The sequence below is a fragment of the Protopterus annectens genome, chromosome 3.part1 (genome assembly GCF_019279795.1).
Source record: "Protopterus annectens isolate FY-2018-M chromosome 3.part1, PAN1.0, whole genome shotgun sequence".
NCBI classification, from domain to species: domain Eukaryota; kingdom Metazoa; phylum Chordata; order Ceratodontiformes; family Protopteridae; genus Protopterus; species Protopterus annectens.
In genome coordinates, this window is record NC_056732.1 from 1,451,317,429 (window position 1) to 1,451,339,955 (window position 22,527).

Genomic DNA, 22,527 nt, shown 5'->3' on the forward strand with positions numbered 1-22,527 from the left:
TCCTCCTCCTGAACAATATTCTGCATGTATTGTTCCCACAACTTCCATTTACTCCTGTGCAATTCCTTTTTCTAAAGATTCCCTTCTCCAGTTCTTTTATTTCCTTTATCATATTCAATGCTTCAAATGCAATTTATTTAGACTCTGATTTCCATTTCTAGCAATTGCTTAACAAGTCCTTACTATGAATAGGCAATTCAGATCCTATGTTCTAGCTCAAAAAAATATATCTTTAGTTCCAACTATTTGACCACTCAGTATTGCTGACGGAGTTCTCTGAAAAGGAATTTTTAAAGTCTGCCAACTCATTACACTATCAAAATACATGTTCCTGTTACCTCTTTCTTCTCCATCACACCGCCACAATTTGCTATCTACCCACAAAATAAATTCTATGAAGTCTACTTGAGACTTAAAAATAACTATGCAAACACTTCCAAGCATTTATCCTAAACCCTCTGGACTTTGTTAAATACTTTGGAGTCATACAGATGACTTGCCATTGTTCTCTCGTAAATTGATTTTCCAGTCTCTTCCCAGTCTTTTCCAACTTCCTCTGATCGATTTTTTTATGTCCTATTAATTTTCCCTTTTTACTCCACCAGAGCAGGTCTTTCACTTAATATACCCATATCACTTTGCTTGATTCCGATATCAATCCCTGGTAGGCAAGACAGTCTCTAGCCTGCAGTCCAAATGCCTTCTTGGCCTCATCCCACGCTATTACCTTTCCTTCCAATTATTTGCTTCTAATACCCTGGTTCATTTGCCAGTTTTCTTCAGAAAATTCCAGCTCCTTCTTGCCTATTTTCTGTACCCCTACTTGCAGTCATCCATACTGGCAACATTTTTTTTCTCCATCCTTGTACTGGTTTAGTTCTTGTAGATCATTTTGCTACTTTGTGAATATAATATTCCGTTTGGCTGTTATTATTTCCCTTAAGGAACTGCATCCAAAATCCCACTCCCTGTATTTCTTAAATGCCCCCCTGCTTCATTATTATCCCTTTCAATTTGAATTATAACCTTCAGCTTGTATTATGTATACGAGCTTTAACTGTGTAGCTCCAATACATAATTTCAAATCACATAATCCTAAACCACCTTGTTTTATTGGAAGGATCAACTTATTCCACTTAACTCTTGCCCTCTTCCCTCCCAGATTAATGAATGAAAGTTGAAGGAATTTTTGTCCACAACTTCTCCACTGGGTGATAAAAATGCACCCGACTTGTATACATAAAATTATAGGGTCTAAAACATTTTCACTGCTAGTACCTTACTATCCATATCTATAAAAAGAGTTTCCAGTTTCTCAGTCTTTGCATTGTCTTTTGTTTCATCTCTTCCCTTGTGTTTAGCTGCCATAACAAAAGCGTTTTTAAGTCATGCTCCTAAATACTTCATCTTATCATGTCCTTATAAATATGGGTATTGTGACACTAACTCATGTGAGGGTACATAAAAGAAAAGCTATAACTGTAAATTATCTTCATTAATTTTATATCCAGAAGAAACGGTCTCAAAATGTTCCAAAACATTGAGATGTCCTTTTCTGGATTTATCAGATACAAAATATTATCATCTGCATATAAAGCCAACATTTCTTGATTACCATACTAATTATATCTTTGCATTTCTGAGTCCCTTACTTTCTTTCTTCAGTGGCTTGAAATATAAAGCAAATCAAGGGAAAAGAGGACACTCCTGCCTGTCTCCTCTGTGCAAACAAAACTTATCAGAAAGGAACCCTCCCATTTTAACTGATCCCTCCAATCCTTCATATATCTTCCTAATTATCCTTATTATTGCATCAGGGACTACAAATGCTTCTATCGCTCTGCTCATCAAATTGCAGCTTATTTGATTGAATGTTTTCTCTGAATTAAACCCCAGCAACAACAGTGGTATTTTCTTACATTCGGCTTCCCACTGGATCATCATTTAATTAATGTTGTCAAATGGTTGCCTCCCCTCTACAAAACCACACAAATCTATATCTATCAATTTTGGCAACACCTTTGTCATTCCCTTATCTAGAATAGACAAACATTGTATAATTAGAAGTTATGTACCTACCATAACGTTCCATGTTAGTTGTCTTCTCTCGCCTTCTTTCTTGCTGGATGGGTTCGGAGTCGATCCTCGGCTCCGACTCGGCACTTGCTTTAGCTCGAGAACTCCTTTTACCAGCTCGAGGCAACCCTATATCCCATGATGCAAGGCGGAACTACCTCAGATCTCGTTTGGCAGCTAACTTACCCTGCTAAAGGTTATCCTAACCAAATTAGGAACAAAGTTTCCTAAAAGAAGTCCTCATAACAAAGATCCAGAGGAAACAAACTAATAGGAACTCTTCAAGATCTGTCCAGGCCAGGGGGAAGGAGGGAGGGGCAAGAAAGAAGGCGAGAAGACAACTAACATGGAGCGTTATGGTAGGTACATAACTTCTAAATGTTAAGTTGTCAATCTCGCCTTCATTCTTGCTGGATGGGACCACGTCCTAGCACCTGTATCCCGGGTGGCTCAATGGAACAGACTCTTGAGAACTGTGGAACCAAAACTGGCCCTATCTCTGGAGGCCAGATCCAACTTGTAATGAGAAACAAAGGTATGAGGCGTGGCCCAAGTAGCTGCTGCACAAATGGTATCAATGGGAAGTCTATCCTGAAAAGCTGCAGAAGTGGATAGACTCCTGGTCGAGTGTGCTTTTGGCTTAGAAGGTAGTTGTTTGCCTCTGAGAGAGTACACATAGGAAATGGTGGAAGTCAACCATCTGGATAAGGTCACTTTAGAAACTGGAAGACCTAACCTGTTTTCTGCATAAGAGACAAACAATTGGTCCGATTTTCTAATTTGTTTAGTCCTATGCAAGTAGTACCTGAGCTGACGATGGACATCCAAAATGCAATTTCTGTTCAGCTCTGTCAGAATAGTTAGGGAAAAAGACTGGTAAATCTATAGATTGGTTAATATTGGTTTGAGATACAACCTTGGGAAGAAAGGAAGGGTTAGTTCTTAACGATACCCTGTCCTTATGAAAAACTAAATAAGGTGAACGAATACAGAGAGCTTGAATCTCGGAAACCCTTCTTGCAGAAGTGACAGCCAGTAAAAATATAGTTTTCCACGTCAATAACTTCAAAGAACATGAAGCAGACGGTTTGAAAGGAGGTAGTATCAAGGATGCTAACATTAAGTTTAGATCCCATTGCAGAGGAGGATGCTTTATAGGTGGTTTTAGGAGAAAAACTCCTCTCAAAAAGGCCTTGCATAATCTATGAGACATGATGTTATTGTCATGCAAGCCAACATGATACTTGGAAATGGCAGCCAGTTGTACTTTGACTGTAGATGACGAGGATCCCGAATGAAAAACCTCCGCTAGGAAATCTAAAACAGAATGTACGGGAGCAGTAAAAGGATCAATATTTCTGGAGTTTGCCCAAATCGAAAACCGTCGCCACTTGCTAGCATAAATAGTCCTAGTGGACGACTTCAAGGAAGACACTAAAATGTCTCTGACTGAGTCAGAAATCATTGGTAGCCTGGCTAGGGAAGGAAGTGGAGCAACCAAGCAGTGAGGTTGAGAGAATGAATGGCCCGGTGCTGCTGACCCGACTGGTGGATCAAAAGATCCGGAACTGGGTCCAGATGCCAGGGCTGCACCAGAAGGTGACGATGCAGAGACGGAAACCAAATTTGTCGAGGCCAAAAGGGAGCAATGAGGATCAATTTGGCTCTCAAAACGGTGGCCTTCTGAATGACTTGTGGAATCAATGGAAAGGGAGGAAAAGCATAAAGAAGTCCCCGAGGCCAATCCTGGGTTAGAGAGTCTCTCAAGGGTTGGCCTGGAAGGGGAAATAAGAGTGAAATAGTCTGGGCACTTGTTGTTTTGAGGGGTAGCGAAAAGATCGCAACAAGGAGTGCCCCACTTCAGAAAAATCTGATCCACTACAGATTGATTGAGAGACCACTCGTGAGGCATCAGAATAGATCTGCTTAGCCTGTCCGCCAATAGGTTGGACCTGCCGGGGATGTTCGTTGCTATCAGAAACCGCTGAGAAGAGATCGCCCATTGCCAAAGTCTGAGAGCTTCTCGACATAAGGGATAGGACCTGGTTCCGCCTTGTTTGTTGATGTACCAGACCACGGACATGTTGTCCGTCTGTACTGCAATAGTCCCCGTGGGAAGAAAGTCGTCGAGGGCTTGCAACGTTAAAAGCACTGCTCTCATCTCCAGGACATTTATGTGCAGATGGTATTCTATGGGTTGCCACGTCCCGTGGACCATCCTGCCCTGATAATGCCCCCCCCACCCGATCAAAGAGGCATCCGTGGTGACTGTGGCAACTGGAGGAGGGGGAACAAAGGGTCGGCCCTGATGAAGAAGAGGGGAAGATATCCACCAGCCCAGATGAGCCCTGCACGACTGTGTTACTAAGATTTCGTGTCTCATCTGAAGATTGTGATACGACCACTGCGTGAATAGCATCCACTGCAGGAGACGCATGTGAAAGTGAGCCAGTGGTAGAAGAACAATGGCCGCAGCCATTAGGCCTAGAACTTTCAGGACAAACCTGGCTTTGATCTTGTTGCTTTGTAACAGAAGCCGAACAAATTTTTGGATGTCCAGAATTCTTTGATCTGTTAGTCTGGCTAACATTTTGACGGTATTTAACTCTGCGCCTATAAAGGTGATAGATTGGCAAGGCAGCAGAGAAGATTTTTCGAAATTTACTGAAATTCCCAGATTCTTGCAAAGCTGAAGGGTGTAGTCTCTGGACTGAAGAAGCTGACACTTGGTGGTGGCGGAGAGGAGCCAGTCGTCCAAATAAGGAAACACCTGGAATCCTAGCCGTCTCAGGTGAGCTGTGACCACTGCCATGCATTTGGTAAACACTCTGGGGGCTGAAGTGAGGCCAAAGGGCAGGGCTCTGAATTGGTAATGACTGGTCCCTAGCGGCGGAGAAACCTCCTGGAGCGCCTGTGAATCTTTATGTGATAGTACGCATCCTGAAGGTCTCTAGAGCACATCCAGTTGTCCTTGCCCAGAAAAGGCAGAATGGACTGAAGCGTGACCATCCGGAATCTTGCCTTTATGGCACATATGTTTAGATTGCTCAGGTCTAATATTGGTCTCCAATCTCCCGTCCTTTTGGGGACCAAAAGAATCTTGAGTAGACGCGGATCCTACTTGGTCTGCTGGTACTGTCTGGACGGCTCTTTTTTCTAGGAGTTTTGAAACCTCCTGTTTTGCCAAATCCCTTTGACCGGGTGAGATGTCTGGAAGGGATTGTGGAGGTCGGAAACCTTGAAGGGGATCTTGTAACCCTCGGATATAATCGACTGTACCCACTTTTCTTGGGATAGGGATTGCCAGGCTACTGGGTACAGTGAAATCCTTCCCCCGACTGCCTCCAAGGGTGGACAGTCGGGCAACACCTCAGGGATGCTGAAAGGGCTTCTCAGGAAGAGACTCCCTGTTGCCCTGGTTCTGAGGACGCCCCCCTGCCTCTAGGGCGTCTATTATTGTTACCCCTCTGCCTCTGGGGATAAACTGACCACGTGTGTCCGGTGTAGCTCCTTGGGCTTTACGGAACCACATCTTCCCCCCTTTCTGACCCTTGGGATATGGTCTAGAAGGAGCGGAAAATTGGACTCCAACGGCAGAAAGAGTTTTACCGTCCTGCTCACACCTGGTCAAGGTATCCTTCACTTGAGGTCCGAACAAAGCCGAACCATCAAAGGGGGTATTAGTGAAGGACGCCTTAAAGGGGTCCGCAAAATTACACAGCCGCATCCAGGCTTGGCATCTAAGAGCAACACCTGTGCCTGCGGCACTGCTCGCTCCATCGGCCGCATAAGATATGAGCCGCATGGAGGAGTTAGATATGGAATTCAGGATAGCAAGCTGTGAGGCAATCTTTTCCTGAGCCCCAGCAGCAGAAGGATCCTGGACTACTTCACCCAGTTCCTTGAGAATATCTCGTTGAAGCCTGGTGAAGTGACAAAGGTAATTCAGCGAACGCATAGCAAAGGTCGCTGAAGAAAACATCCGCTTTCCATACCTGTCCATGGTCCTAGAATCCTTGTTAGGAGGATGGACAGGTACTGAAGGATCCGCCAGTTCCTTCTTAGTGGCCGCCACCACCATAGCATCCACAGAGACACCTTTGGAAAGGAACTGTTTATCCGACGGGCCCGTAATGAACTTGGATGGTCTTCTGGGGACAGGTTCCACAGAATCTGGAGCCACGCCTTCCGAGCCACTACCTGCATAAGTGGGTCGAAGGCGGAGACACCAGGAGGTGGAGGGTCGGGATCCAAAGCCTCCAGGTATACCGACTCATCCTCGGAGGGGTCAATGGAGGGCCAATTCCCCCTCTGTTTGAGGAGCTCAAGGATGTCTGAAAAGGAGACATCCTCAGAGGGGGACCGTGGGGAACCCTCCGACTCATCTAAGTCGGTATCAGATGTAGTAGACTCAGGGGAGTCTGTGTGTTTCCTCTTACACGTCCTCTTCCGAGGGGGTTCCCCTGCAAGGTCAGGAGAAACCTCGGAAGAGGAGGAAATTCCCAGTGGGGAAACCTGGGGCGATGGATCCCTGGGCCTGAGAGCAAGAGGCTGGCAAGAGGCATCCGCAGGCACTGATGAGGGAGGAGCTAGAGGGATGGACCGTTGACCGGGCTCAGAGGCCAGGACACTCCTCATCACCTCAAAGGCTCCTCTCCCCAGGAGGCCGGAACATACCCGCTCCGAAGAGACAGGAATGGTCGGCTCCAAAGAGAGAGAAGGCTCCGAGGCCGATGTCGGCGCCGAGCTTACCAAAGCCGAAGCCCCGAGAGAGAGAGCAGGGTCGGACAAGGGTCCGATGCCACTAGCCCCCCGGGAGCCGACAGTGGAAACCCGACGACCGGATCCCTCCAAGGAAGGTCTCAAGGAGGAGATCGGGCCGAGGCACGGAGCCGAAGGATGTATCGGCTCCGGCATCGAAACAGTCGCTGTCCCAAGAAGCTCCGGCTCCGAACTCTGGTGTGGAGTCGGAGGAGGAAGTTCAAGAATTGGGGCTATAGCCGAAGTCTGTTGAGACGGGCTATGGAGCATTTGGGCCAGTGCCTGAGACTTCAACAGCCTGCTTACCACCCTCTCCAGGTCGTGGTCAGACAGCCTGGAAGATCTCGAAGATCGGCTCCGATGGCTCCGCTCCGACAAAAGAGGAGATCCCGGAGCCGAGTGAATACTCATAATAGAGGGGGACCGGGATCTCTTACGGGTCGAAGCCATCGGAGCCGAAGTCCCTAGAACCCCAGATGGAGCCGAGGATTTCTCGGCCCCGAAGCTGGATAAAGTGTCGGCTCCAGCCGGAGCCGACAAGGCCACAGCAGTCAGGGTATCGGAGCCAGCCGGCACCGAACCCACTACTTGAGTCGAAAAAGTATTGACTCCAGCCGGAGCCGATATCGGCTCCGACGGAGCCGGAGCCACCGGAGGAGGCTTGGACACTGTAGCCTGAGCCTTCGGTGGCTTATGAGGTTTTCCTGACCCCGATTTAGGAGGAGAACCTTCAGGTTTAAGTAAACCTCGGAGGATGAGTTTATTCCTCCTTTCCTGCAGGACTCTCTGGCTAAAAGCATGACACAATGCACAGGAGTCCTGCAGGTGCAAAGGCCCCAGGCAATAAACACAAGTGTGACCGTCTGTCAGAGACATTTTCTGACAGCACTGGTCACACTTCTTGAAGCCTGAGACCTTGCCTTCTTTTGACATCCTAAGGAGGATAGAACACAAACAGTCCCCACAAACACACAAATTAATCCCTTACACAAACACACAGGAAGGGATAACTAAGGGGAACTAGGCCTGACTAAACTACTTTAAAATAAAACTTATAAAAGTTTATAAAATAGGGAATAGGGTGGGCTGTAACTAATTACAGACTACACTAACACTAACAGGGAAAAATAAACCCTTAACTACACTTTTTCTTATTTGACTAAGAAAAACTTACTTCAGCTGGCAAAGGAGACCTCTTTCGCTAAGCGGCAAACGAGATCTGAGGTAGTTCCGCCTTGCATCATGGGATATAGGGTTGCCTCGAGCTGGTAAAAGGAGTTCTCGAGCTAAAGCAAGTGCCGAGTCGGAGCCGAGGATCGGCTCCGAACCCATCCAGCAAGAATGAAGGCGAGATTGACAACTTAACATTCATGGTTTAAAATTGAAATGGGGCTGATGGGTCTTTATCGCCCTTGGGTAATCCTGCCACGACACCTTTCTTGCAAGATGTTGGTGCTTTGTCTCCCTTTTAAGATATTGCTACACAAAAATCTCCCAGATCTTTATTACTTTCTTCTCTCCTAACTTCCACAGGAATATCATCTGTTCCTGGAGACTTTCCTGAAAATTGATTATATGTCACCATTTTATCTCACTTCATCCTATGTTAAACTGCTTGTTGTGGAGCTTCATCTGCCTCTAAGCTTGTCATAATTATGTCTTCCATAAATAATTCCATTTGTGTTCTTTCTTGATTTCTATATTTCTATACTTTATAACATTTTCATATACTTTATAACATTTTCATAAACTTTCCAATCTCCAATACCCATACAGGATCTCTGGTTATTTTTCTTGTTATAGACTCCCTCAGTTTGGAACAAACCTTTCTACTTTCTGCTGCCCAAGTCACTGTGCTAGAAGTTTTTGTGCTGTGGAGTTACTATAAAAAATAGTTGCTTAACAGCAATCTTTCTAAAGAAAGGCATATTATCCAAATTCTCCCTTATTTTTCACTTTAGCACTCTGCAGTTGCACCTTTTTTCTTCTGTGAGATTCCCCTTATTCTCCAATACTTTAACCTCTGTCAACCCCTCTAAGTAATTCCTGTTCCTTCTTAACATATCTTTTATTTCTACCTTATCTTAACCATACACATTTCTCTTATTTCCACCCTGTTTTTAAAACTTCATTTTCATTACACCCCACTCACTAACCACATCTGAAGATATGTCCATCTTCCCCAATAACACTCGAATAATTTCTACTACCCATTCCTTAAATTCCTAACAGGTAGGTGGGAAAGCATCCGTTCCTTATTTTTACTTCATTACTTTGCATTTTTATCCAAGCTCTTACTAGTGCATGACTGAAATAGTCATTGTATGTGTGTCAAAGCTTTCAATTAAAGACAAATGTTCCCGAGAAATATAATTTCTATCTAGTCTGGCTCAATTACACCTTCTGTCAGAGTTCCTACTACTGCACTCACATCTTCTATACAACATTTTTATTCATTTAAAATCTACCCTCTTTTGTTATTTTTTCCATTCTAATCTATCCTTTTTTGTTATATTTTCCCTTCTAGGTCCCCCTGATACATCCTCATTATTGCAAATGAAGTACCACTCCCCACCTAAAAGTAATATTCCCTGCAGAAAGTTGATTATTTCTCCAAAAATGCTCTTAAGGTCAGTAACAGCAGTTTTTGGTGGAATATAAATGCATGCCAGTGTAATCCGCCTCCCTTGCCAATAGCCCCTTACTATCATAAATATATCAGTTTTTCCATCTTCTATCATTATTGCAGCCCCTCTAGCAATTAGTATAATTACTCCACGTTTCCTTTGTCCCTGATATTCTGCTGAATATCCATCCTGAAATACTTCCCTTGTCAAATTCCCATGCTCTTTTCTTTTTAAATGCGTCTCAGAACCTATGAACCTATGTAGCACTCCTATTAGCAATCTGCACTTCTTAGTTTAATTCAATGCTCCTTTCTGTTTGTCTATACCTGCAAGGCCATTTACGTTCCAAGATAATATGGACAGTATAGCCATTATGACAGAGTTCATTTGCAGCAGAAGCACTGTAAATTCAAGATCTTGAAGATGATGATGCTGGGACAGAGCTTGAATCAAGAGGTTGTCTAAATAAGGAAACGTGAATTCTCTGAAGCCTATAAAAAGCCAGCACAATGGCTAGACATTTGGTAGAGTCGGGGTCACAGAAAGACCAAAAGGCAAAGAAGAGAATTGATAATGTGAGAAAGATGCAGAGAAAAGTACAGTTTTGTACCTACCATAAATGTAGATGTTCGAAGATCCACATTGCTGCAGTCCTTACATATGGGTAGTCCGCTGTCCTCGGTCGGCCCGAATACCAAAGTATTAGGCTGACGTCGGTCAAGGCGCTTAAAACTGACATCAGGACGTCAGGGTACAAAAGCGCATGACCGACGTCATTTCCTCAGTCTTTTCTTGCCCCAGATGTCAGAAGGCCCTAACAAGAAAGGCCAAAGCCAAAAACCAGCAAAACCTAACCAACCACCCGTGCACTAACCATATTTACAATATGTACAACACAAACCACACCACCACCATCAACAACAGAGGGGAAGGAGGGAGGGTAAATTGGACTGCAGCAATGTGGATCTTCGAACATCTACATTTATGGTAGGTACAAAACTGTACTATGTTCTTCATCTCACATTGCTGCAGTCCTTACATATGGGTAGAATCCCAAAGCAGAGGTAAGGGAGGATGGCAAAACTATAAAGCATTAGGAGCTGCCAACATGCCCTGTAAAACTGCAGTGGCAAATCCAGCCCTAGATTTAGAGTAAAGTGGAAGGTGATAATGCTTAGAGAAAGTATGCACTGAACTCCAAGTAGCTGCTTCCAAAATATCTTTAGTAGCCACCCCCCTTAAAAAAGCTGTAGAAGTGGCAGTAGCCCTAGCGGAATGAGGCCTAATCCCAGCTGGAATCTCCTTACCATGATGGGAATAACAGAAAGCAATACAAAAACCAATCCACTTAGAAATAGTTTGTTTTGAAACAGGTTTGCCCTGAGAACCCAAAGCAAAAGAAACAAACAACTGCTGAGACTGCCTGAACCCTTTAGTTCTGCTCAAATAATATCGCAACTGTCTGTGTATATCCAAAGTGTGCAAAATCCTTTCCCCTTTATTTGGGGGGTTTGCATAAAAAGTAGGCAAATGAATAGTTTGGTTTAAAGCCACACTAGAAACCACTTTAGGCATAACAGAAGGGTTAGTACGCAAAGACACCCTATCCTTGTGGAAAATTAAGAAAGGCTCAACTGCCATAAGGGCCTGTAATTCAGAAACCCTTCTCGCAGAGGTAATGGCCAACAAAAAAGCAGTCTTCCATGATAAATATTTCAACTCTGCCGATGCTGCAGGCTCAAAAGGTTGTAGAGTGAGTTTCTCCAACACAAAATTGAGATCCCAAGCAGGAGTAGGAGCTCTACGTGGGGGTCTTATATTCTTTGCCCCTCTAAGGAATTGCTTAAACAAAGGCTGAGAAAATAATGGTGGGTCACAGTCATAGTGAGCAGAAATTGCTGCAGCATGAACCTTTATAGAGGAGAAGGACAAACCTTTGTCCAATAACTCAGTGAGGTATTGAAGCGCAACACTTAAATTAGGTTTATCAACATCAAAGTCCTTTGCTGTACTCCAAAATAAAAATCTCCTCCATTTATCTGCGTAAACTTTCCTTGTACTAGGCCTTCTGGCCTCCAAAATCACATTCAAAACTTGTTGTGGAAGCTGAGACCCTCCAGGGTTTAAAACAGAATATGCCAGGCTGTCAGATGTAGAGAATGAAGTTTGACATTGAGTAAATGACTGTTCTCCTGAGACAGCAGGTGAGGAATCGAAGGCAAAGGCCATGGAGGCTCCTGCACCAGACTTCTCAGTAATGGGTACCAGTGCTGTCGAGGCCAATCTGGAGCTATTAAAATCATGTTTGGCTTGTCCTGTCTGACCTTCAGCAGTACCTTTGGGAGGAGAGGCAGAGGTGGAAAGGCATACACGTGAAGATTGCTCCAATTGAATGAGAGAGCATCCACTTTCCAAGCTGTGGGATGAAACCTTTTGTGCAAAACTTTGGCAGCTGGTAATTTAGTGGAGAAGCGAACAGATCTATGTCTGGAGTTCCCCATAACACTGTCAATCTCTGAAATACATGAGGATCCAATTTCCACTCGTGGGGATCCATAATTTGTCTGCTCAACACATCTGCTAAGGAGTTCTGTGCTCCTGGCAGAAACCTTGCCTGAAGATTTAGCTGTAAACTGAGAGCAGTCTCCCACAAAATCATTGCTTGTCTGCATAGAGGATAAGAATCGTTCCCCTTGCTTGTTGATGTACCACATGACAGTTGTGTTGTCTGTTTGAATCAACACCTGCCCTGGAAGAAGTAAATCCTTGAAAGCTATCAATGCAAATTGGACTGCTAACATCTCCTTCAAGTTGATATGTAGATGTTGAAGTCTGGCAGGCCACGTGTCTTGTACCCATTTTCCATTTAGATGAGCTCCCCAAGCTCTGTCTGAGGCATCTGTCGTTAAAATCTGACTCGCCTCTGGCCGGGTCACAGAGAGTCCCTTGTTTAGGTGACATTCCTGAGCCCACCACAAAAATTCCTTCTGAATGCAAGGTATTATCTGAATGACAGTGTCCAAATCTTGCCAGTGCTGTGTCCATACATTCTTGAGATACCATTGTAGCTTCCTCATATGCAGTTTGGCATTGGGAAGTACCAGAATACAAGATGCCATGAACCCCAAGGCTTGAAGGACTGTCCTTGCAGTCAGCCTGGACTGACGAGACAACTGGTGGAAGTAAAGAGAAAGATTCTTTTGTTTGTCCGGGGTCAAAAAAGGCCATCTGGGATGCTGTATTCAGTCTCACACCCAGAAAGCACATGTCCTGAGAGGGTACTAGACTGGACTTTATTTCGTTCACAGAATACCCCAGGCATCTTAACACTGCCATCACATACTGTAAATGATGAAGAAGTTCGTCCTTTTCTTGGGCCAGAATCAGGCAATCGTCCAAATAAGGATAGATCTGTATTCCTCTTAGCCTGAAGAAAGCTACCACTGGAGCCAGAACCTTCGTGAACACTCTGGGCGCAGTAGATAAGCCAAAGGGCAATGCAGAGAACTGATAATGTGAAGTCCCAGCCCAGCGCAGATACTTCCTGCAACTGGGCCTGATAGGAACATGAAGGTAAGCCTCCTTGAGATCCAGAGTCACCATCCAGTGATCTTTGCCCAGCAGAGGTAAAAGCTGTTGTAACGTCAACATTTTGAACTTGGGAATGTCCAGATATGTGTTGAGGATAGATAAATCCAAAATTGGTCTCCACGTGTTTCCTTTCTTTGGTACTAGAAACAGGCGAGAATAAAATCCTAGGCCCACTTCTGGCAGAGGGACCGGTTGTATGGCCCCTATTTGAAGTAGTAGAGAAATTTGTTTGCGAGCCTCTAGTCTTTGCTGAGGAGGAACGTCCGGCATGCCTTTGAAAGGAGGCAAGGTATGGAAATAAAACTTGTAACCCTGGTGTATGATATCCAATACCCATTTGTCTTGGGTAATCAACATCCAATTTTCCTTGAAGAGTGCTAACCTTCCTCCCAAAGGTGCTGCCAGGCAAGAAGGATCTGGCAGCTGAAAAGCTAGGTCATTGGCCCTGTTTAGGAAAGGACTGGCCCCTGCCCTCACCCGAAGATTGTGCAGGTGAACTCCCTGTTCTAGGCCTGAAAGAACTCTGAGCTCTGCCCCTACCACGTCTAGATCTACCCCTAGACTGAGAATCATAAGAAGGATACGTCCACCCCTTAGCAGGCCAATTCCTACTAAACTTCGGAGGCTGAACTTGCAAAAAATCTTTAACAGCCTGCATAGACTTAGCCTTGTCTTCCATTTTCTTCAAGACTGACTCCACAGGTGAACCAAACAACACATCAGACTGCAAAGGAGCATCCAAAATCCTTGTCTTAACATGGTCAGATAAATTCTGATCCTTCAGCCAGGCATGCCTGCGAAGAACTGAGCCAGTGGCAGCCACCCTAGACGAGGCCTGCACAGCATCAAAACCACACTGTAATGAATGCTTACCCACCTGTTCAGAGACATGCACCAAATCTTGTAATTCTTTACACTCAATGCCTTCCGCCAGAGCATCCACCTTAGACTTCAATTGAGAAAGAAGAAAGTTTTGATATTTCAACATATGAAACTGGCAATTCAAAGCCCTCATAGCTAAGGTAGAAGATGTATAGACCTTCTTTCCCCATCTATCCAAAGCTCTGGCCTCTTTATCTAGAGGAACCGGATTTTTTACAACAGAGGCCTTGACACCCTTAGGTCCCTGACTAATAGTTTCTGGGTCCGCCCTAGGACTCTTATAAAGATATTTATGAGCCTCAGGCACCCTGTAATACCTATCCGGTTTAACAGGAGCAGGAGGCAGAGAATCAGGATTAAGTGAAGCCTCTGCAAACACATCTTCCACAACATCCAGAACAGGGGGTATAGCCAAGGGCCTATGCTGGGGTAACAGCAAAAACTCCCTAAGCCTTTTCCTAGAATCAGAGAAGTCCTGACCTTCCCACTTAAAATGTTCCCTCATAGAATGAAGTGTCTCTGAAAAAGAAAAATCCTCTGGAGGAGAAGCAGAAGGAGTGGAATCATCTGCATCAGAATCAGAATAAGGAGAGTACTCCTGCAAGTCTTCAGCTGAAGACTCTGAAACATCCGAAGCCTGCTCAAAACTTCCCAACTCTGGCTCCACCCTAGGCCTCTTATCAGGAGGGGGCAAAGAACCTCTAATCAGAGTAATCTAATCTTCTGCCATTTTAAGCATGTGCTTCTTAGGCACAGACCCTGCTGAACTAGGAGTGACACCAACAGGAGCTAAAACTGGCCTGCCTCTGGGAGAAGCCTTGGAAACAGAAGGAGAAGGCCTAACCACCCTAGGAAGGGAGGGGATTACAGTAACTTGAGAAGCCCCTTCAGCCTGACCTGCCTCCTGAGAGACCACCTCCTGCAAAATCAAAGTCTCCCCCTGAGACTCTAGAGAAGTCTCCGTCGGAACCACCGGTTCCACTGAAGCCTCTAAAGAACCGGCGTCCGGAACGGACGACATCTTGCCTGGGTTTAACTGCTTTGTCTTTGCGCTTCTTCGCAGAAGCGGGCGCCGGAGAATCCGACGGCATATTATAATTGCACCGCTTCCCAAAGACCAGCCTAGCACAATCTAACCTTCGCTTAATAGTGCGTTTATTGAACCTAGCACAAAAGCGACACCCAACAACGTCGTGCTCCGGCCCCAAACAAGGAATACACAAAGAATGATAATCCCTATGCGGTATCTGTTTCCCACAAGAAATACAGTTATTCACTTTTTCTGACATCCGGTAAAACACTGAGGCAAGAAAAACCAAAATATTCTAGCGGGTACTTAGGCAACTTGGATTCGGTCTGAAACTCCGAATTCGAAAAATTTCAGAACGCCGAACGGCACTTGCAACGCTGCTTCTGCATCGGACCATGCGGCAAAAAAGACTGAGGAAATGACGTCGGTCATGCGCTTTTGTACCCTGACGTCCTGATGTCAGTTTTAAGCGCCTTGACCGACGTCAGCCTAATACTTTGGTATTCAGGCCGACCGAGGACAGCGGACTACCCATATGTAAGGACTGCAGCAATGTGAGATGAAGAACATCGTAAACAATTCTTGAAGAAAGGGTGAATAATGTGAAGATGAACATCCTTAAAATCCAGAGATACTCAGAATGCTTGAGGAAACAGCAGACAGAAGAGAGATAAAAGGAGGTAGCGTCTTGAAGGATGGAGCCTTTAGAAAAGTGTTAAGGGAAGAAAGATCCAGACTGGGCCTACAAGACACCCCTCCTGGTAACTAAAAACATCTGGGAATAAAACGTTCTGTCCTGTTGAGAGGGAGGGAACAGACTGAATGGTTCCCTGCAACAAAAGATCCTGCAGAATCACTGGTAAATGAAGGATCTGGCAAGGAGAGTTTGGGAAGATCTGTAAAGGGAGGAAGGAACTTCCAAACCATAAACTATCCATTTTGGATAATGAAAAGAACCTAAGAGTCTGTGGTTATCTGTTGCCAAACAGAAAAGGGCACAGTTCACCTGAGAGAAAGAGGAATCTGGCTGAGAAGAAGTAGTAGCTGAATGTCAGACAGTAGCAGATTTATCAGGGAAAGAAGGTGTTTGACTCTTAGAACCCTGAGAGAAATTAACAGGAAAACTCCTCTTGGAATACCTCTTAACCCCAGAAGACTGTCTAAGCTTCCTTCGGACAAAGGAGGATTTAGATAGATAATTTCTTGGGAACCTGTGAACAGGGGGCAAAAAGATTTATTTCAGATTCTTCATGACTTTCCCTTTGTCTTGCAAGGTTGTAAACAGCTCAGTTGCATCTGAACCAAGGAGATTCTGGTTATCCAAAAGAGATCCAGGAGCTTTTTGACTTGATATCATCAGGCAGAGCCTGTAAGTGTAACCAAGAATATCTTATCACAGATCCTGATGCAGCTGCCCTAAAAGTGGCGTCAGCAACATTATAAATGCATTTTATAGAATGACAAGTCACCTGGGAAGCAGTGCTCAATAAAAAAATGGCAGAAGACTTTGCCTCAGAATCTAGCAAAATAGTCACAATATCCCAAGATGAGAAAGAACAGCCTGCACATTCATAGTCATGCTAGTCTTGATGTTAATGGCACTAAAAGCTAAAGTGGTAGACGTGTGCACTTCTCCCCAATAAGGGTCCACAGCACAACTATCCTTATCTGAAGGTAAAAATTTAGAAGTGGACAGCAATTTAGATGGCTTGTTAGCAGCTAAAGAATTTACAGTAGGCTCAGAAGGGCTTTTATACAAAAACTTCTGAGCTTCAGGGACTTTGTAGAACCAGAATGCTTTGGAACAGAAGGCTATGAATCAGGGGCTTGAGAAGCTGAAGAGAAAGTGTCTAACAAAGCATCCAACAAAGGGGGACAGGAGGGAATAAATCAGCAAGAGATTATAGTACCTCCTTTGGACATCAGATACTTGGGGAAAAAATCCCAATTAAAATGTTCTAGCATATGTTCCACAGCATATTTTTTTCTTTGGAGAATCTGAAGAAAGAGAACACACTTCCTCAGACTATAAGGGAAGAGGAGAATGGAACTGAGAAGAGTAAGCCAAGGACTCCTCACTAGAATCTGAATCCAAGTCAGAGGACTCAGACTCCCTAGGACACTTACAAGGAGTATACGATCAAGGAATAGATGAAGGGACTGACAAGCCTTGAGGAGGCTTTAAAGCCATAAGATCATTAAAAAGGCCCTGTCTGAAATCTTACCATTCCTTGTGAGGATCCTTTGCCACAGGAGCCATACATGGTTTACTGTTTTGTTTTTAGGGAAACATCACCCTTAACAAACCTAGGAGGTTCAGACATCTGGCTAGATTCAATAAGAGTACTAGGGACTTCTTCGGGAAATAGCATCAGGGGAATCCACCTATGTCCCTCCAAAGTTACCAGCCATGGTGCCCCTTCCCTGTGTGCAGCTGACATATGCACCACCCTCATTGGATGTGCATGTAGGCAACCCAGTGCTGGCCTCCAACTGGGCTGCAGCATAGGGAGCTGATGCTGGCACCAGAGCGTCCCAAGGGTTCTTCATCCAACCCGACAGATACATCCTCACACTGGACAGCAACAGATTCAATGTGCACTTTTTAGTCTTTTTTAAGACAAAGAAGCCATGGCACCCTGGGCCAAAAGCTTCAAATACTGATTCTTCAAATATACAAAAAAGGGAGGAGAAAAGGTTACAAAGAGTCTTCGGAACAAATACCTGACAAATCTTGCTCATAGTATGGTTGTGAGTAGCACCCAAACAAAAAAGGCAATAGATGTGCATCTTTATGGGGAAGCTGCTTCCCACATTCTCATTTTCCCTTCCTGAATGATGTGTAAAAGGACAATGCTATTAAACAAAAAAAAAAAAAGTTAGGAAAAGACCCAAATGGGCACTCACCTTGCAAAAGCTTGGCAGCTGAACCAACTTGGCAAATGACCTTCAAATTGAATTTCTCGAGAAGTGTTCGGACTTGCAGCAAATAAATTCTGGAGGTTAGACACTTGTACATCACTTGTGCACCTATGCTTTGGATGTAGGTCTTAAATCTGACGTACAGTGCCTGGAATGAAAAAATTCTTTGGTATGCTGGCCGAATGGTCTGCTACTCTCGGCAGAATATACCTTCTGTTAAGAATTCTGCAACAGTGATGAGGAGGGACATAAAGGATAACTTGAGGCCTAGAGGTATGAGTTTAGTAGGAAAGAAACTTTAAAATACTTAGCATAAGTTGAGGAATGTGGTTCAGACTAACAGTCCTGTATTTCTACGATGACTACGCTGGTGAGATATAGGACAGCTGTGACTCTAGGACTTGGGGGGGGGGGGGGGAGTGCTGGGTCTGCAAGAGGAGGCTGCTGGCAAATGAGGTGCTCAAGGAGTTGTGTGCAAATACATTGGTCTTTGATTTTTGATAAGGACAAAACAGTGCAAGAACCTTCTCTTTGTGGAAGATTTTCAGTCCATATATCCTTAGTTAATCACTGAATATTAATCAGATCAGACAATAGTAGTAGAAGTAGTAAACTAATTCATCTTAAGTAAAAAAAAATAATAAAAAATATATAATTTGAAATATTGTACAGAATTACTAAGTATTCAAAAGTAATCCAAGCAAGGCAGGCAATCCGTTTCCAGTCGAAAATTCTTTAAGTACACAGACAAGTGATCCAAGTAAAACAAAAATAACAGAGTAATAGTTTCCTCACAAGCTTTCTAAATATATATATATATATATATATATATATATATATATAGATATATATATAGATATATATAGATATATATAGATCCATACATACTTTTTATCAGGCAAGGGAGTGGTTTTTTGTGCTGTAAAACAAAGTTTTGTTTTATTGGTACACGTGTTAAATTCACATCCCTTCCCCCATCAGTGTGACATTCAAGCTGGTCCTGCCCTACTTAGTAGCTGTCATAATAATATAATCCTTATGTAGTTTAAATACAATTTATAATGATGGGGTATCTCTTATTTAACCAGATTATTAAGTCTGTGATTTTATCCAAGACAATATACTACATGGCTGGAAATACATCAACCTTAATCCATTTGGCAATCAAAAAATATATATAGATATATACATATAAAATTTGCATGTAAAAAATCAAATTCTGTTTTCATAACCTATTGTTAACAAAGATCGCTTTCATCCTTCTACACTTCTTAAGGTATGTGTACAAGAACCCTAAAAACTATCTATAAAAATATTATTGTATAATTAGTTAGTAGTTACTACACATCATCATTTGAATAAAGTGGAAAACAGAGAACAAGAAAAAGAAAAAACTAATAAGAAAAAAATGTATGATGATGGAAACAAAATATACACTAACATTAAACTGATTTAACATGGTATTTAAAACCAACTGGTAGAATAAAATAAAATTAGTCATGTAAACAATGTGGCAATTTTCTAAGTTCCAGTACACTTTTAATTGAACAGTAGTAGTTCAGTCCAGGCTTCCTAAAAGAGCTCAGCTTTAATTGCCACGAGTTCATGTTTCTCCAGAATATTCAGGATGTCTCCTCCTTCAAGATCACCCATGTCTATGTGATCCAGGATCTGTAACTTAAAACCTGTGTGTCTTTTATGAAGAGAAAGGTGTTTGGCTAGTGCATTATTTTTACATCCAGAGCGGATTTCTGACAGATGACATGAAATCCTACGCTTGAGTTTATTTACAGTCTTGCCCGCATAGAATGCATCACCTTCATTGCACTGTGCCCTGTAAATTACTTTTGTAGTGTTACAGTCACCCCTGCTGCACTGTGCCCTGTAAATTACTTTTGTAGTGTTACAGTCACCCCTGCACTGGTCTTAGTTTAAGGGCAATAAAAACTATCACCTTGCTATATCGTACAATTAGCTTCACATCTTTTAGTGTTTCTCTCATATGGTCTAGGTTTAAATTCAACAAAACTTCTAATGTTCCTGAACTTCCTATAAACAAAGGATGGGGCTTCACCCTAAGATATTAATCAGAAAAGGGTTTCCTGTGAAAATGGCCCAGTTTTCTTCAATAACATTTTTGATACTGTGATAATCCAAAGTGTATGTCAGGATGCAGCTATTTTTGCATTTGTTATTCTCTGTGGAACTTTATAACATTCTCCTACTGGGGAGAAGGTGCTTCAGTCCTTTTCAGTTCTATAATGGGTTCCAGGATGTCTAACATCCAACTTTCATAGCCTCTCACTAGAAAATCATTCTCTAAGTTGTTCAGGTTTCTCAAAAATTGTTCCATCTCTGTGGTAATTCTAGCTAATCTATAGCCCTGGGACTGCACTACATTATACTTGTTTTTTGTAGGATGTAGACTTTTACTGTGGAATAATAAGTTAACCCTCATTGGTTTTCTGACTAGATCGTGGTGGTTCTGTTATTGTTGGTGTCAATGGAAATCTGCACATCTAAGAAAGTGGGTGAAGTATAGCTATGGGAAGAGGTAAACTTCAGGAAGGGGTTGTTTGATTGAGGTACGTGATAAAATCTCCAAGCTGCAAGGTGTTTTATTCCCATGTAGTCTGTGTTTTTCAACACAAAGTCCTCCTCCCACTTGCCCAGGGCTATGTTAGCTATACTGGGAGCCATGGCAGCCCCTAACTCTTTCTATTTTGATTAGTTATGCTATGTAGGTGGCCCAGAAGGTCAAGAATTTAATTTATCATTTAAAAATGGGAATTCTACAATTTTCTCCTTCAGCAGAATCTTGACTTATGACTTGTCTCTCCAACCACAGCAGGGAAACACATGGCATTATTACAGAATGTTGATAAATATGGCATTATCAGAAGGATACTTGAAGGGAAATGTAGACTTCTTTTGTTAGACTTTATATATCTACCAAGTCTTAAGAAATCTATTGCCTCAGATTTTCACAACCGCTTTATAGTGGCTTATCTGAAAGTTACCATATTTTCCCCAGACGACTACATTAGAAACATTGCCCCCTATCGCCACCTTCACATGCTTCTTGTAAATACTGAGCAATCAGTAAAGTTCCAACATTTCTGAAGTTTTGTAACTGCTCATCTTAATTTTAAAATTAATATCAATTTGTTTTCTTAACACATCAGTCTGGTGCTCTCTGATGGTATCTCATGTAAAAATGGCGTTTCACTTAATCTGTTACTAAATTCTTTATTATCTAACATGAATGCCAGTATACAAAACCCCTGACACTTACCAATGTTCCTTTAAAATGTCCAGATGCTTTGTACCATGCTTTGTTTCCATCTTCACAAATGCAGAGATGATCCATCAGGCCATTACAATACACAAAGCATTTTCCTATAGAAAAGGCACAGAAATAAAAGGATGTAAATCATTTTGTTTTAATTACTCAGACTTACGTAAAAGACACTGTCTGCAAAATTTAAAGTACAACTCAATAAGCAGTAATGTCTATCTCATAAAAGTGCTACAAATATAAAATAACAGATAATTGTAGAACAGATTTAATGCACTGCCATTGAAGCTTTCTGGAGTTTAATACACTTTTTATGTGCAAGTTACTGCAGTGGAAAATCTTTTAGGACTGCCCTTTTATTTTTACTTTTAATGTTCTGTTTACTAAGTTAGAAAATAATTTAATAATACAAATAATATTAATATTATGAGTATATTACAGTGCAAGATGGCAGTATATAGCAGGCATAAGGTGTTATATCTTTTACCCCATACCATGTCTGTTTTTCCAGGAGTGGGAGAGACTATTACAGTGGCAGCCACCTGACAAAGTAATTTTTATTATAGCTGTTCTGGGTTGTATGCGCATACAAATGCCAAGAAGTGTATAATTGTATCCTTCAGCAAGCATGACTCCCTTTGTAACTATCACACTAACAACATACCCCTGAAAACGGATTCTGTAGTTACAGATCTAGAAACTTATGTAGACAATGAACTGCGTTTTTTTGATCACCATAAATGTACGTTGTAAACAAGTCCTTTTTCACTGCAAAGTTTATCCATCCATCCACAACCCTTTTTCCCCATTTTTGCACATGTGGTCAGGATATCACTTTAACAGTGGCAATCATCTAGAGCCAAGGTTCATACTGCCAGGTGGCTAGCTCTGCCACGGTTGTTCTTACACAGACACAGACACACACACAGACACACACAGCTATGGGCAACTTAAAGAATGTACAATCCACCTACTGCGTGTTTTTGGAATGTGGAAGGAAACCAGAGTACCCAGAGGAAACCCACGCAAACACAGAGAGGAAATGAAGACTCCACACACAAGGCATCAGAGTCAGGAATCCAGCTGGAGAACCTCTTGCTGTGAGGCACCACGTTTATTACATCCAGATCCAGGAATGCAATTGTTCCACTGTATTCGGCACTCGTTAGGCCAATCATGGATTATAACGCAGCTTTCCATATGTATGTTCCAAACATTTGTCACAGCTGGAATGACCACAATGCTTTCTCAAAGCCTTGTCCCTTTTCTCAGTATCATACAAGCTATTGAGAGGTGATCTATGTCTTGCATATAGAGCTTCAAACTTCCATCAGACCTGT

General features: G+C 42.9%; 1 protein-coding gene across 1 annotated transcript in view; it reads right to left on the minus strand.

Annotated features, from left to right (window-relative positions):
- SLC25A40 (solute carrier family 25 member 40) overlaps window positions 1-22,527 on the minus strand; it is a 1,199,913-nt gene that overhangs the window by 1,070,777 nt on the left and 106,609 nt on the right. The window contains exon 4 of the mRNA XM_044067526.1: window positions 21,185-21,288. Coding sequence (XP_043923461.1) covers window positions 21,185-21,288 — 104 coding nt within the window. The remainder of the gene's footprint in view (window positions 1-21,184; window positions 21,289-22,527) is intronic.